Source organism: Rhineura floridana, chromosome 5 (assembly GCF_030035675.1).
Source record: "Rhineura floridana isolate rRhiFlo1 chromosome 5, rRhiFlo1.hap2, whole genome shotgun sequence".
Lineage (NCBI taxonomy): Eukaryota > Metazoa > Chordata > Lepidosauria > Squamata > Rhineuridae > Rhineura > Rhineura floridana.
The window spans coordinates 6,250,878-6,265,429 of record NC_084484.1 but is presented as its reverse complement, the minus strand read 5'-3'; the positions used below and the strand labels follow the sequence as shown (position 1 = coordinate 6,265,429).

General features: G+C 44.3%; 1 protein-coding gene across 1 annotated transcript in view; it reads left to right on the top strand.

Annotated features, from left to right (window-relative positions):
• The first annotated feature begins 4,991 nt into the window (after positions 1 to 4,991).
• DGKH (diacylglycerol kinase eta) overlaps positions 4,992 to 14,552 on the top strand; it is a 247,107-nt gene continuing 237,546 nt past the window's right edge. The window contains 1 exon segment of the mRNA XM_061629909.1: positions 4,992 to 5,322. Within this exon segment, the coding sequence (XP_061485893.1) occupies positions 5,149 to 5,322 (174 nt within the window). The 5' untranslated portion in view covers positions 4,992 to 5,148.

Below are 14,552 nucleotides of genomic sequence, written 5' to 3'. Positions count from 1 at the left end.
TTCATTTATAAACCGCCCATAGCCAATGGCTCCCTGGGCGGTGTACAACATACAATAATACAATAAATCAACAAAAATCACTAGATATAAAATACAGATACATAATAACACTAAACAGTATTGAGATAACTAAAACATTAAAACATTAAAATATATAAAATATATATACAGATAATAAAAGAGTCCATTGGCAACTATCTAGATGACAATGTTGTGATTAGTAGGAGCCAGCATGGGTTTGTCAAGAAAAAATCCTGTCAAACTAATCTCATCTCTTTTTTTGGTCGGGTCACTAGCTTAGTAGATGGTGGAAATGCTGTAGATGTCATCTATCTAGATTTCAGCAAAGCGTTTGACAAAGTCCCCCACGACCTTTTGATTAGCAAACTGGTCAAATGCGGACTAGATGGAAATACTGTCAGGTGGATTCACAACTGGTTGGAAAACCGTACTCAAAGAGTGGTCGTCGGTGGCTCTGCTTCAGACTGGAAGGAGGTTCGAGTGGAGTGCCACAAGGTTCTGTCCTGGGGCCGATACTCTTCAACATTTTTATCAATGATTTAGATGACAGGGTGGAGGGAAGCCTTATGAAGTTTGCGGATGATACGAAACTGGGAGGGATAGCTAACACAATGGAAGACAGGAATAAAATCCAAAGGGACCTGGATAGACTAGAAAATTGGGCTGAAATTAATAAAATGAAATTCAATAAAGACAAATGTAAGATTCTGCATTTAGGCCACAAAAACAAAATGCACGGGTACAGGATGGGAAATACCCGGCTTAGCAGTAGTGCGTGTGAGAAGGACCTTGGAATTGTAGTGGATCGCAAGTTGAACATGACCCAGCAGTGTGATGCTGCGGTAAAAAAGGCAAATGCGGTTTTGGGCTGCATAAACAGAGCTATAGTTTCCAGGTCAAGGGAAGTAATAGTCCCACTATATTCTGCATTAGTCAGGCGTCATCTGGAATACTGTGTTCAGTTCTGGGCGCCTCATTTTAAGAAAGATATAGACAAGTTAGAGCGGGTTCAGAAGAGGGCAACGAGGATGATAGCCGGTATGGAGAACAAGTCTTATGAGGAAAGGTTGAAGGAACTTGGCATGTTCAGTCTGGTGAAGAGAAGGCTGAGGGGTGACATGATTGCACTCTTTAAGTACCTGAAGGGCTGTCACATAGAGGAGGGTACAGATTTGCTCTCTGCTGCCCCAGAGGGTAGGACTAGGTCTAATGGTTTTAAGTTGCAGGAGCGTAGATTCAGATTGGACATTAGAAGGAACTTCTTGACAGTAAGGGCAGTTCGGCAATGGAACCGACTGCCTAGGGAGGTGATGGGATCCCCTTCGCTGGATGTCTTCAAGCAGAGGCTGGACAGCTATCTGGGGGAGATGCTCTAGCTGTGGATTTCCTGCTGTGAGCAGGGGGTTGGACTCGATGGCCTACAAGGCCCCTTCCAACTCTATGATTCTATGATTCTATGAAAATAAAATGTTCTAGTTTAGATTATCTGTAGAAACAGTAGTAACACAGAAAAGAAGCAAAGTAAGAAGAACACCAAACAAACATACAAAAATATAATTCTCTATCTTTGGAGATGGCAGGTGTTGCCACCACTCATCATATGCTCAGATGCATGTTACCAAATTCTTCCAAGCTACACAGGAAGTGGATTGGACTGTGAAAGACCAACCCAAATGGTGTTTGCATTTTGACCAATTTGTAGGGCAGTACAATATCTCAGAGAGGAGTTCAGGTCTCCTGCTCCCCTGGTGCATTCACTATAGCTGCCCAATTTCCCTGCTTTTTAAAGTTTGATAGAAATAGCTGTGGGCTATAGGTACATTCTTAAACCGCAAGGTTTTTTGCCTGTTAGTGAGTAATAAATTAGTGAGTTGTTAAGGTTCCATAGAACTATATTTACTACAATGGACTAACATGGCTAGCTGTCCCCCCTCCCCCAGTTTTCTTCCCATTGTATAGTACAAAGGTTCCCAAAATGTTGACCATTGAGCCTCATTCAGGTAGTCTGTGTCTATGGATTTGTGGTTGAAAATGGGAGATGGCACATCCATCACATCAGATACTCATATTGAACTTTAATTGTACTTTTATTGCTCCTGTTTTTCTTATATTGTATTTTATTGTATTACAATTTGAGTACTGTGGAAATCATGATACAATTGTCTTGTGCTGTTGTCTGAAGAAAAGGAATTAGTTGCTTATGTCAGAGGGGGATTTCCCTTTTTTCTCTGTCCTAGTTCACTTGCTAATACAAGATTAGAATTCTTGCTACCATGATCAGAAGCCAAAACAAATGATGATTCTATGGTTAAACACTTATTATTTAATGTTCCCTAAGATATTATTATACCCCTAATATCCTTGGATAATTCCCTTGGGATATCTTGCCCACCTGAAATGTGATCTAGATGGTGTTGGACTCTGACTCCCATAAGTCCCAGCTTGCATGGCCAATGGTCTGGGATGATAGGAATTGTAGTCTAACATCTGGAGGGTCCCAGGTTCCCAAACTCTGCTCCACAAGAAAATCTGTAGTTTGAACTCTTGTTCTTAAAATGGGTCTGAATACTAATGATGTAAAGGCATGTCTACCTGAATAACCCATACAGATGTTCAACTATTTCCTTATGTTTATTCAAATGATGCATAAGTAGATTAGTTAGGGCATTTTTCTTAGCTATAGACAGTGCCTTTCTAAAGTAAATCAATGAAACTGTTGAAATATTATTAAAAGCTAGTTGTGTTCCACAGGCATAGTAGCTATTTTTACAAAAGTACTTCTGACGGATCATAGTCCATTATATGTTACAAGTGCTAATAATTATAGTGATAATTACAGCACTTATGCTATCTCCTTCTGCACTTTATCTTTCATCTGCAGATTTCAGATTATTGAGAAAGTAATTATACACAAAATCTAATTAAGTGCTTTGAGGAAAAACATTTTCAATGTTCCGTAATTAGGGCTGAAATCTTGCTTTTAGATATTCGCAACATCAAAGCTACTAGCAACTGAGAATTTCTATCACATCTGATGCATTAATAATTTATATAGAACTGCTGAAGAACTGTCTTGCAAAGTGTAATCTGTCTCATGGGGTGTCCTGTTATCTATATTTTACAGATGGGAAGTTGAGGCTAAGGCCCAAGAGAGGCAATGGCTAAATTCAACTCCAGTCAAACACTTCTTTCAGGGAATGACCACAAAACATTCAGTATCAAAACATGATTATTAAACATATACAGCTCTGTGTTGTACGCCTATGTGTGCACTAGAGTATGAATAGGGGCTGCCTATCCACAGTATTAATGGCCCATTCCCTCAAAACAATTCTGCCTAGGGACGGGCCTGAATATGTAGCTAACAGTACAAAACCTATGCGTATCTACTCAGAAGTAAGTCCTATTATGTTCAATACAGATAAGTGTGTATATGCATACCTGAGAAAGTAAACTCTGTTGAACACAAAAATACTTACCTTGAAATAAAGTGCATATACAATTATGCATGGGGTGGAAAAAGTAGATTGAGAGTTGATTTACTCATAATGGTAAGCCAAACTATGGCTTAATATGAAGGTGTTAGGTTCCCGGGGGAATTCTGGCCACTTTGCTCCACCTCTAGTCCTATTGCTGCACTGCTGTTAGGCCAGGGTTTGGCTCAGCTTGTCACCTGAACATCTTGTGGTTGTTTTTTCCAGATAAACTTGGTTATAGCTAGTGTTTTTTTTCTCCAGTGAGACAAACCATAACCCTGGGTTCATTCCATGGTTTAGCTCACAGCAGTGCAGCAGCAACAGGACTGGAGGAGCAAGCTGCAATCCCCTCTCCTAAACATACACGTTTACACATTCATGCTTAGCCATAGTTTGGTTCTGCATTACATAAGAACCAGTTTAGAGAAGTTTTTCTCCCTTTCTAATAATACTGAAACCTGGGGTCATCCAAAAACAACAACAATGGAATGTTGGAAGATTCAGTGAAGACTTCTTCACACTGCACATAGTTAAACTATGGAATTTGCTCCCACATGATGCCATGATGGCCACAAACATGGCCCACTTTTAAAAGGGAAAAGACAAATTCATGGCTACTAGTCATGATAGTTATGTACTACCTTCAGCATCAATGGCAGTATGCCTCTGAATACCACCAGTTGCTAGGGATAAGGAACAGGAGAGTACGGTTGTGCCCGTGGGCTTCCCGTAGGCATCTGGCTGCCACTGTGGGAACAGAATGGCGAACTAGACGGTTCTTTGGTCTGATCCAGAAAGTTCTTCTTAGTGTTCTTACAGGACTGAGCTGTAAAAGCCTTGTAACAGGGGAAGCGTTGGCTGGTTCTACAATCCATATGGCGTGCTCATTCCAACTTGTGCTAATGTTTACGAGAAGTAGTTACTCCAGAGTTCACATTAAACAATTCCATCCACTCAGTACTTTTTAAGAGCTTATTTTAACAGTTCTCTCACCAAGTCTCAACGATTTCAATGGGGTCTGTTTTCAAATAAAGTTTTATTTATAACGATCCTCCCGTCAGACCTTAAAACTCAACACAGTTTCTCTCTCTCTCTGAAGAGAATTTTTCTTTGCTCCTCCAGGGGCAACCAAACAAACCCACCTTGCCGCGATATTCACTCCACCTCCTGCCACTAACCACGGACGACCCTCGCTAGTCGGGGCTGCGAAAGTGCCTTTCAACAGACTGCTTTCCCCGCTTCTTGATCCTCACCTCGGCCCCGGCCTCTCAGCCCTGGGCCCTGTCAAGACTCTTGCCGGGGGCGAGGGGGGAGTGGAAGAAGAGGATGAGAAGAGGGGCTGTCTGCGCTGCATCCTCGCCGTCTCCCCTTGCCTTGCCTGAGGGAGGCAGTGGAAGATGGCGGCAGCAGCGGCAGCAGCAGGCGGGGCCGGATTCAGGCGGTGGAGCCTGACTGCTGCTGCTGCTGCTCCTCCTCACTTTGATCCCCGCCACCTCCTCCATCTCCGCCCCGGGAAGAACAAGCGGCGAGGACGAGGGAGGGGAGGGAGCGGCTATTGCCGCCGCCGCCCGCCAGCCGGTACTGAGCCCCACTCGCGTCGCGTGCTTTCTTGTTTTTCCTTCGCCGTGTCTCTCGGCAGGGCTCGGAGAAGATGGCCGGGGCCGAGGCGGGGCTGAGCGCAGCCGGGATCGAGGCGCAGCCGGGGGACTCAGGAGCCGGGGCGGCAGCGGGGCCGGGAGACGAGTCGTCGGACAGTGAAGGGGAGCACGAGGGCCCCCAGAAACTCATCCGCAAAGTCTCCACCTCGGGCCAGATCCGGACCAAGGTGGGTGAGCGAGCGAGCGAGAGGCGCGCGGAGTTCCAGTGTCTACTCCGACGGAAATAAAGTGGGGCAGGGGAATTTGGGTGATGGTGCCGCCGAAGCTGCGTCGGAGGTGTGAAGCCGGGACGGGTTTGGGGCCAACGGGAAGTGAGGATGACACTATTGTGCCGTGGAGGCACCCAAACTGCATTTAACTGAGTTATCAACGAAGGGGTGAAAAACTCGTTTTGTTCAGCTTCTTTTTCTGGGAAAGGTGCGGCTAATGAAAGAGGGATCCCTATTTGCGATCTCTGTCCAGAGCAGCCTACAGCCTCCTCTTTCCCCCCCCCCTTCCTTCCTTCCTTCCTGGCCCGGGTGGGGTGAGAGAATTGGATCTCTTCCGCTCCTCTTCATCCTCCTCCTTCCAGCTGCATCCACATCTGTTCCCCGCCCTCCCCCCGTTGTGGCAGAGCAACTGGAGCTTTGCCGCTACTGCTTGGGAGGAAAAGCGGCAGCCGCAAGACCAGCCGTTCCAACCCTCCTGCTTGTTGCTTCTGTTTCCTTGTTGCCTCCTCCCTGGGCTTGACAGGGAAAGCTGTAAAGAGATCTGTCCTAACAAGCTAGTTCTGCGCTTCCCTTCTTTGACTGCGTAACAATCGCTGAACACATGGTGCTACTTTGAGGGCCCTTACTCAGCTTGAACCCTGCTTCTGTTCTCCATACTAGAGGTAGAAAATAGCAAAAATCTTTTGAAGAGTTGTTCATGTGCCATGTGGTCCTCCCACTTCTTGTAGGTACTGAGTGTGCTTGTTTCCTGCATGTGTGAACACTACAGGAATAAGATAATTCAGAGCACTCCCTACGGGAATATTTAGTACATATCTCTTGTTTATTTTTTTTAAAAAAACTGTCCTCTAAATTCAGGGACAGGAGCATTCCTTGTATCTCACATTTTGTCTAGTTTGCTTTCTCCCCAGGTCAAAGCATTTCTTAAAGCACATTAAAATTGTGAAAGTATGAAGCAGCTTGATATGAAAGGGTGTTATACTGCAGGAGAAGAGACAAACAGTCCTTTGAAAGTGGCCAGGCATGGTGGTGCCCCTTTAAAGTTCATACAGTACGTGTGCCATGTTAATTTAAGGCACTTTACGTTACTTCTAGTAGTAGGTCAAAGTAAAATGTGATTATCTAAGCCAATGCCAACTGTGAATTCTAAGACCCTGCTAATTTTTTTCTACAGACAAGCCATCTTTTGGTGGTGTTTCTTACAGACATTAATGTGTTCTATGTAAGGGGCAGAGAACCTCTGGCTCACGGGGCAAACTTGACCCACCAGGCTTCCCATGAGGCCATTTCAATATGGGATGGGTGAGGGTGAGGCTTCAAACGGACAATCAGGAGCTTTAAGTAGGCTCCTGATTGCTCCTTAGCTAGATTGCTTCTTTGCTGGAACAAGGCACATTCCCAACCATCCATCAGCAAACAGGTGGTAAGAGTGCACCTTGCGCAAGGAGGGGGAAGCAGTTTCCATTCGATGGAAGCCACTTCTTCCTCCCATGCTGCTCTTTGAAGCCTTCCTGCATTCCCCCTTTCAACTTCTGATGTCACAGGTTGAAAAGGTGAGCACAGGGCGGGCTTTGCAAGCTTTCCCCTGCTGATGCTTTCAACCTCCATTGTCAAGATCAAAGGATCAGTGTGGACCGGATTGCAAAGCATAACACGTCTTGCACTGTGGTTCCTAAACTTTGAAAAACCTGGGCAAAGGATTTTGACAGGTGGAAGGTGCAACCCACCTGTCAATCATGTGATGCCATAATGATGTTGTATAATTGACAGGTGGATAGCCCTGTCAAAATGGCGTACAAAAAGGCTCCTCATTCTTGTTTTGTGTGATGTCCTGCCCTCTGACACTGAGTGGCCTATTGTTCACAGACAAGGATTCTAGTGGGTGTAGAATATATATTTCAGAACAGGGTACACAGATATGTACTACACTTCCCCCCACCTACACTCAGCTCATCATTATGAAGAATTTTCCAGTGTATTGTGTTCATCAATATTTTGAAGGCTGGTGTTTGTAGGGCAGAAGCAAATACTGTAATGAGAGAACAACATGAAGATTTAAGCTACAAATATTCTGTGAGAATGTTTCTAAGTGTGTTTGAAAAGACAAATTTGTTAGTAGTTTTTGGATGAATTCATTTTATTGTCTGATAACAAAGTCCTAAGAGCAGATCCATTGAAATCAATGTACTTAAATCCTAGATCTACTCTAGGTATGACAAATGTTGAATATCACTGTTGGAATTTACCATCACAGTGCATTCTAAGATTCTCAGTGCATTCTAAAAATCTGCACGTGTCATAGCCTGGTTAGGTCACTGTTGGTGAGAGGAAAAAGGCTGGGGCATTTTTACATTTGGCATGGAAAGTATTTCTGAGCCTTTTTTGGCTTAACCTTATGCATATGCAAATATTATTGCAATACAGAGAACAAACATTGTATATACTAGCTAATGCAGGCTTTACATTTGACTGATTGGTGTGGAAAATTCAGAAACTTTTTTGTGTGTCATATGTAAAAATGCAGAAGGAGTGCTTGGTCATCAATGTGTTTTCCACTACCATTATCACATGGGCTAGCAATGCCTTTTTGCATTCTACATAGTACAAACAGACCAGTGTCCATGCAAATGAGTAAATGGACAGAAATCTGACATCAGAAATGGCAGTTTCCAAAAACCAGTGGAGAAGCATTTCAGCCTCCCAGGACACTCTGTAACTGACCTTAAGGTGGCCATACAGGACACAGGAACCTTAAAGGGAAATAGCAACGTGAAACTACTTAATTACAATTCATCAAGAGGTTCAGTGTTATCACTTCTAAACTAGAGGCAAATATCGCACTACATGTGTTAATTGGCTTTTCAGTATCAGGATGTCTGTGTGATAATCAACAACTTTTTGTGTGTATGGTTGTTAATAACAATTTTCACCACCCATACTTTTCTGCATTTCATTTCTGTCTGACTGTTTACAATTCTCCCCCCACCCCAAACTATTGGCATACAAGGAACTAAGGACAGCATGCATATGATGAAGTGGAGTGTAGTCCATGAAAACTTGTGTGATCATAAATATGTCAGTCTTTGAGGTACCACAATACTTTTTGTTGTTTTTTGGCCACCCATGGTGAGTAAGAATTGCCTTTGGATAACCAGACAGAGAAACGTTACTAAAGCTCCCACCCACCTACCCACCCACCCACACACACAGAGTTTAGCCCACAAATAACAAACATAGAAATGTGTTTGGGCAGATGGGACAATATAACTGTTTTATAACTTTTTAAGGCTGTATTAGAGAGTCCTAGGATACTTGTAGGCAAGATGTATCTTAATCAGAATGAATATAGCAAACAGAGGAGGAAGATAGTCCAGAAAAAAAGGTATTTTTACGTAGAAAAGGGCTAGTAATTGGTATTAACCATGATCATCTAAATGGAACACCTACGTTGAGAGACAATGTACCTGTGAATACCAACTGCTGCTTGGGATGGCTGAAGCAGTTTCTGTGCAGTGAAGGAGGTATTTTTTCCAGGAGAATTGCTCCCTGCCTGCTTGCCTAGCCCATTTCTTGGCATGGCAAGGGCAGTGGCAGCAGCACTGACTCCTTCCCTCAGTCTTTCCCCTCAGCTCATCAGCCTCCCATCAGACGACTAACTAATCATCCCTCTCTCACCCACTTGCTGACATGCCCACTGTGTGTGTGTAGGAAGAGAGAATGATAGGGAGGGTGAGCTGTCAGTCATAGCTGGCTGTGCACATGCACAACAGTGCTAGCTGGGTGATATTCTTATACCAATATGGAATAGTAGAAATGTAAAAATTGATAATGACTTTGAATTCCGCATATTTGAATTCCAGTTCTCTTCAAACTTACTTTGTTTTATTTTAACAACTTTAAAGAACATTCAGGGAGATTTTTCATTCATTTTGGCATGTCCCACTGAATTTTAAATTGGTCCAATTTTGAGTGCCTGAATTGTGTTTATTCGCTCATCTTATGTAGAAATTGTCCTTTTGGTCTGTGAAAAGAGCTGAAAAGTATTGTTCATAGGTGATGGGATGTTTTCCTGACCTGTAATAGTGTTGCCACAGCTGGCACCAAAGTCTGATCTGTCTGAATGAGTGGTCTGATGCAGCTGCTGAGTAGATGTTTCAGATCAGGAGAGTATCTTTTAGCAAAGGCAGTTATTTCTTAACCCCAACTGAGTATTATCATTTTTCAGTGTGAAAAAGTAGGTGATATGGGGTGATTGGGGTGTCAGGAGAGTCTCGTGCAGCAGCTCCCTGCTCATGCTGTCAGCCAGATGGTCAGCTGTGGAGGTGAGCCAAACAGACTGGAAGAGGCTGGGCAGGACATCCTTGCTGAACAAGGAGAGATGCTTGACCTGCCAAAGGAGAAAGGTGTGGTGGGTGGCACATTTAGAGGGTGTTCTAAACAGGTAGGAAACAAGGACAGATAAGGAGTAGCAGAAAAAGAAAAGAATGAAGAGCTAGGCTATGGGCAGCCTTGCCACAACAACTTAGGACAGAACATGAGAGAAAAGAAAAGGTAGCAATTCTGAGACTCCCCGTCCCAGTGGTAAAACAAGAAGGGTAAACTGCATTGAACATGTATGTTGTCCTGTTCTGGTCTAGTGCTGGACCCAAAGGGGCAAGGCAGGTCATGAGTTGCAGAACCATGAATGCAACAGATGAAAGGTGGAGGGCTGGATAAACCCACTCCTGAGTTTTAATCAGTGAATTTCTGGAGGGTGGCAAATTCAGGCTGAGACAGGAATAGAGGTGCCTTGTAGATATCTTGGCTCCAGGGATCAAGTCTATATCACTATGCAGGCAGTATGGCTGTGCTAAAGTGTCAGCCTTCATGGGACTGAAGACATCCTGGAAATCATGGCACTTTTTTGCGGGTGAAGGCCTTGCCAATTGTGCTGGAGTTGCTGTTGTGGTAGCTGTCATTTGCAGCGAACAATGTTGACAGTGGTAAAATAAGTAAAAAGCCAAGGTGCAAGCCTGCCTAGAGATTTAGGAGTAATGCACAGCCAGCCAAGGAATCCCTAACACAAGTGGGAAGTTGAAATACTGGACTACTTTAAAAACTGGGTGTCTCAAGTCAATCAGCTCATCCAGCATCTAATCCATCAAGGCCTCCAAAACTGATCAACAAGGATAGGTTCGATCGTATCCAAATCTTGCCCCACAGACAGAAAGAGGTAGCATATCACAGGACTGATCCAGAACCTTGTTGCAAGTGCCTGATGTGGTATGCAGCCATTCAAAAGCATGTTTTGTCTCAGATAGAAATCCCTCATAGATGTTCAGGAGGGTACTAGACTACAACAAATATGGTGTGGCCCATCAAGCAGCATCTCCCTTCAACAGACTGATGAAAAAGCATGTGTTGATCTGCTAATTATGGAAGTCCTAAGGTCAGAGTTTAATTGGGTTAAGATGCTTGGAAGTAAGCTTTGTTCCCCAGAAAACTTATCTGGAAGACTCACCGGACATCATCCCTGTGGGGGGCACTGGGACTACTGTTGCAGCAGCATCCATCCTGTGTCAGTGGGTAAGAGCAAGATGGTCTGGTGCTAGATCCCATGGGGCAAGATAAATATTGTAATCAGGTGTTGCAGAACTACATATAGCTCCAAGTTAGCAACTTGATTCAACAGAGGGCAACAGTAAACTGAGCCTTTTTAAAGGCGCCACCTCCTTGTGAAGAATTTGAATCTTTAAAGGGCCAACCCTCTGGCATGAGTGCTGATGCTTCTACGATTCATGGCCTTCTGACTGCTGTGTTCCCTGCACTGCTGGACTGGTAAGGTACTATTGAAAGAACTGCGTTCCTTCAGCTCAGGTATCTGTGAGTGCTCTGGCTCTGCAGGCCCTGGTTCTGTGGAAGGTTGGTCTGCGGTCTGTCCAGGGCCAGTTCTGAAGGGTGGCCAGGTGGGTCACTGGCCCGAGGGCCCCTGGAGCTACAGGGGCCCCTCCGCTTCCCTTCTGCAATCCGCAGCAGGAGCTGCGGATCGCAGGACAGGAGGAGCTTCCGAGCCACCTGCCATCCCCCTGCTTCACCTACCTTTTTCTCTGCTGTTTTTTGTGGCTGCGCACACTGCGCGTGCAGGGTTGCCATCAATCAAGATGGCGGCCGAGGTTTCCCTAAGGGGCTGAAGCCTCTGCCGCCATATTGGTTGATGGCAGCAATTCATGCGCGTGCGTGCCATCAACCAAGATGACGGCAGAGGCTTCACCCCCTTAGGGAAACCTTGGCCGCCATCTTGATTGATGGCAACCCTGCGCACGCAGTGTGCATAGCTGCAAAAAACAGCAGAGAGAAAGGTAGGTGAAGCGGGGGGATGGCAGGCGGCTTAGAAGCTCCTGTCCTGCGATCCGTGGCTCCTGCTGTGGATGGTGGAAGGGGAGTGGAGGAGCCCGGGGCAGGCTGGTGCCCAAGGGCCCCGGCATGCCTGGGGCTGGCCCTGGGTCTGTCTGTCATTTTTAGGCCTAGTCATCTCCCAGTCTCCAGTAAAAGGCTCAGAGCCCTGAATCTGGTCTAGCTCCTTAGCTGGTGCCTATGCAGCCTCTGACTCTCAGCTCTGCAGCCAGTCATCTTTATTAGGTGGGACATTTTCGAGGGGGAGGTGCACAGTGCCAGCCAGTCCCCCTACCCCCAGTGGAGATGTGAGGGCCCAGTCAGGCAAAGGAAAGCAGTGACCTTCCCCGTCATTCCTTCTCCATGCAGACAGTGTGTTAACTTACATAATTTGATCTTTACATAGCCTATTAACAGAAAATTGAGTATGAACACTGGGAATTAAATGACTGGGTTTTTTTGTTTCATAAAAAAAGGGATTTTAAGGATATAGTGAACAAGGGGCTCACAAAAGGTTATAACACAAACAAAATAGTTTATGCTAAAACTAAGAAGTTGAAAAATGTGGAGCTTGTTTTCTCAAAAAATCATTTTTAGTCTTATGTCATTAGAACACCAATACCAAAAACAGGTTTAGAAACAGAGTAAGAGCATATTACAAGTTGGGATGCAATCAGCTTCTTGGTTCCAGCCCAATTGCATTCTGTTGAACTAGCAGGTGGTTCCGTTCTGTGTTTATTTGTTTTCTGCTGTCTTCGTCTTTTCCCATTTTTCTCCCCATTTTTCTCCCCCCAAATAGTGATATTTTTATCATTATTTCTAACAATGTTTTCCTTTTGGAAAGGAAAGGAAAACAACTTTCCCTCTGGGCAGAAAAAAATGAAACAGTAATAGCAGAAGACAGCTGGGTTGCACCATAAAATACCCTGGGGATTCATCTGTAGCTCACCTCTAGTATTCTGTTTTGTTTTAAAATTTGGGGAAGTTTGCGCACCTCTTGTCTGTTGAACACACTGGTTGTCAATCTATTTTCCCTCTCTCTGCGTCCCCCCTCGCGGCTATTATGAGTTTAGTCCCAATATATCAATATTTTCCCAGCCTCTCTTTTTCTCAGCAGAGCAGAGATGAAACCAGCTTCCCCTTGTGCACCTCTTTGCCTTTCATTCATTCATTCATTCATTCATTCATTCGTTCATTCTCTCTCTCTTTTCCTCCTTCCTCCCACCTATCCATTCCCCCCTTTACCACTGCCTCCTCCCAAATAGTATTGGATCCTCCCTTGTGCCAAGAGAAAGCAAAGAGCAGGCTAGTGAGTTTCACCCATTCATCGCCTGTGGATGCTGTGGCACCCATGAAGTCCTTCAGTGGCACCCCTGGTAGGTAGCCCAGAGTCTGAATTTTCATTTTTTTAAAAAGTAGGTCTGTAGCCCTCCTAGAAGGAAATTTATTGAGCAAAAAGTGCAGGTACATTTCTCAGTGATTTCTGCCTGTCAGTGTTTTTAGCCAATGAGTGAAGTCAAAGCTGTGATGGATAAGTGAGTTGTTTGGCCATCATGCTATAGGAATCCCTGGGGTCCTAAGCAAAATATGTTTCCCCATCTCTTTTAGTGCACTTTTCCTGCTTCTGGTTTTGTTTTGTTTTTGATTTTTTTTTGTCATGGAATCTCCATAGTTTGCTCTTCTTTTTCCCCTCACAACCAGGATGCATCTTTCCTGTGCTGGGTTCACCTGAGATCAGGTAGTCCCTGGAAGTTATTTTCTGCAAATACTACTTCTAAATAAGTGTGAGTAAATGTTAAAGAACCTCCCTCACCTCAAAATGCAAATGTGCAAACTTTGCAAAGTGGCTTAGATATGTCTCCTGCTGTGTAGGAGCTAAAGACCAGGGACTCATTAAGAACTCACTACATGGTTAACTAACAGTACAATGGCATACATGTCTACTCAGAAATAAGTTTATTTCTGTTTAATGGGGCTTACTTCCAGGTAAGTGGGTAAAGAATGGCAGCCTAGGCTTTGGTTTAGGGTTGGCATTGTGGTAAAACAGGGTTTTTATGCCTTTAACAGCTGCCCAGCAGGCAGAAATTCAACAGGTCAAGTATTTTCTAGTATGGAAGTATAAATATGTATAACATTAAGTATAACATTTAATGTTATACCATGCCCCTCCATGGCAGCCATTTTGTGACTGGTGCCCCCAGCACTCTCTCAATATTTGAAATGTGCCCTCTGGTCCAAAAAAGTTGGTGACCCTTGACTTAAGTAATGCTAGGGTGATTGTGATAATGAAAAATTCACCCTCAGTCAGGAAAAGTCTTGAGTGAGCAGACATTTTGGGTCTCTTCCAGATGAAGCTTTTGTTGTGCACTTGCCCTGCCTTATTCACTGAATTTTTCAGAAGGTTCTATTCTAAAATTGCTCCTATTCTTAAAACAAGCTGCCATTCTTTAAATGGAGGCTGTCATTGTCTGGCATGTCCCAAATTAAAAGGATAAATTTCCAAAAAAATACTGGGGGGGGGGAGCATAGCTTGGGGGGCTGCACCCATTTGCCCCACCCTGGCTACAGGGCTGCTCGCTCTGTGTGTGAATTGCTGCTGGACTCAGGTCCTGGCATAAGTACAAGGAGAAAAGAAGAAAAAGATGTAAAAAGGGTTTAGGAAAAAAAAACATTTTTGTATGACAGTTCAGAACAATTGGGCACTCATACTATAAATGAGTGTAGAATTTTGCTGGCAATTAAGTATGGCTGTAAATCTTTGCACTGTAGAGGTTTACTGAAATGTTTGATAACAATGGCTCTGTATGAAGTCCATA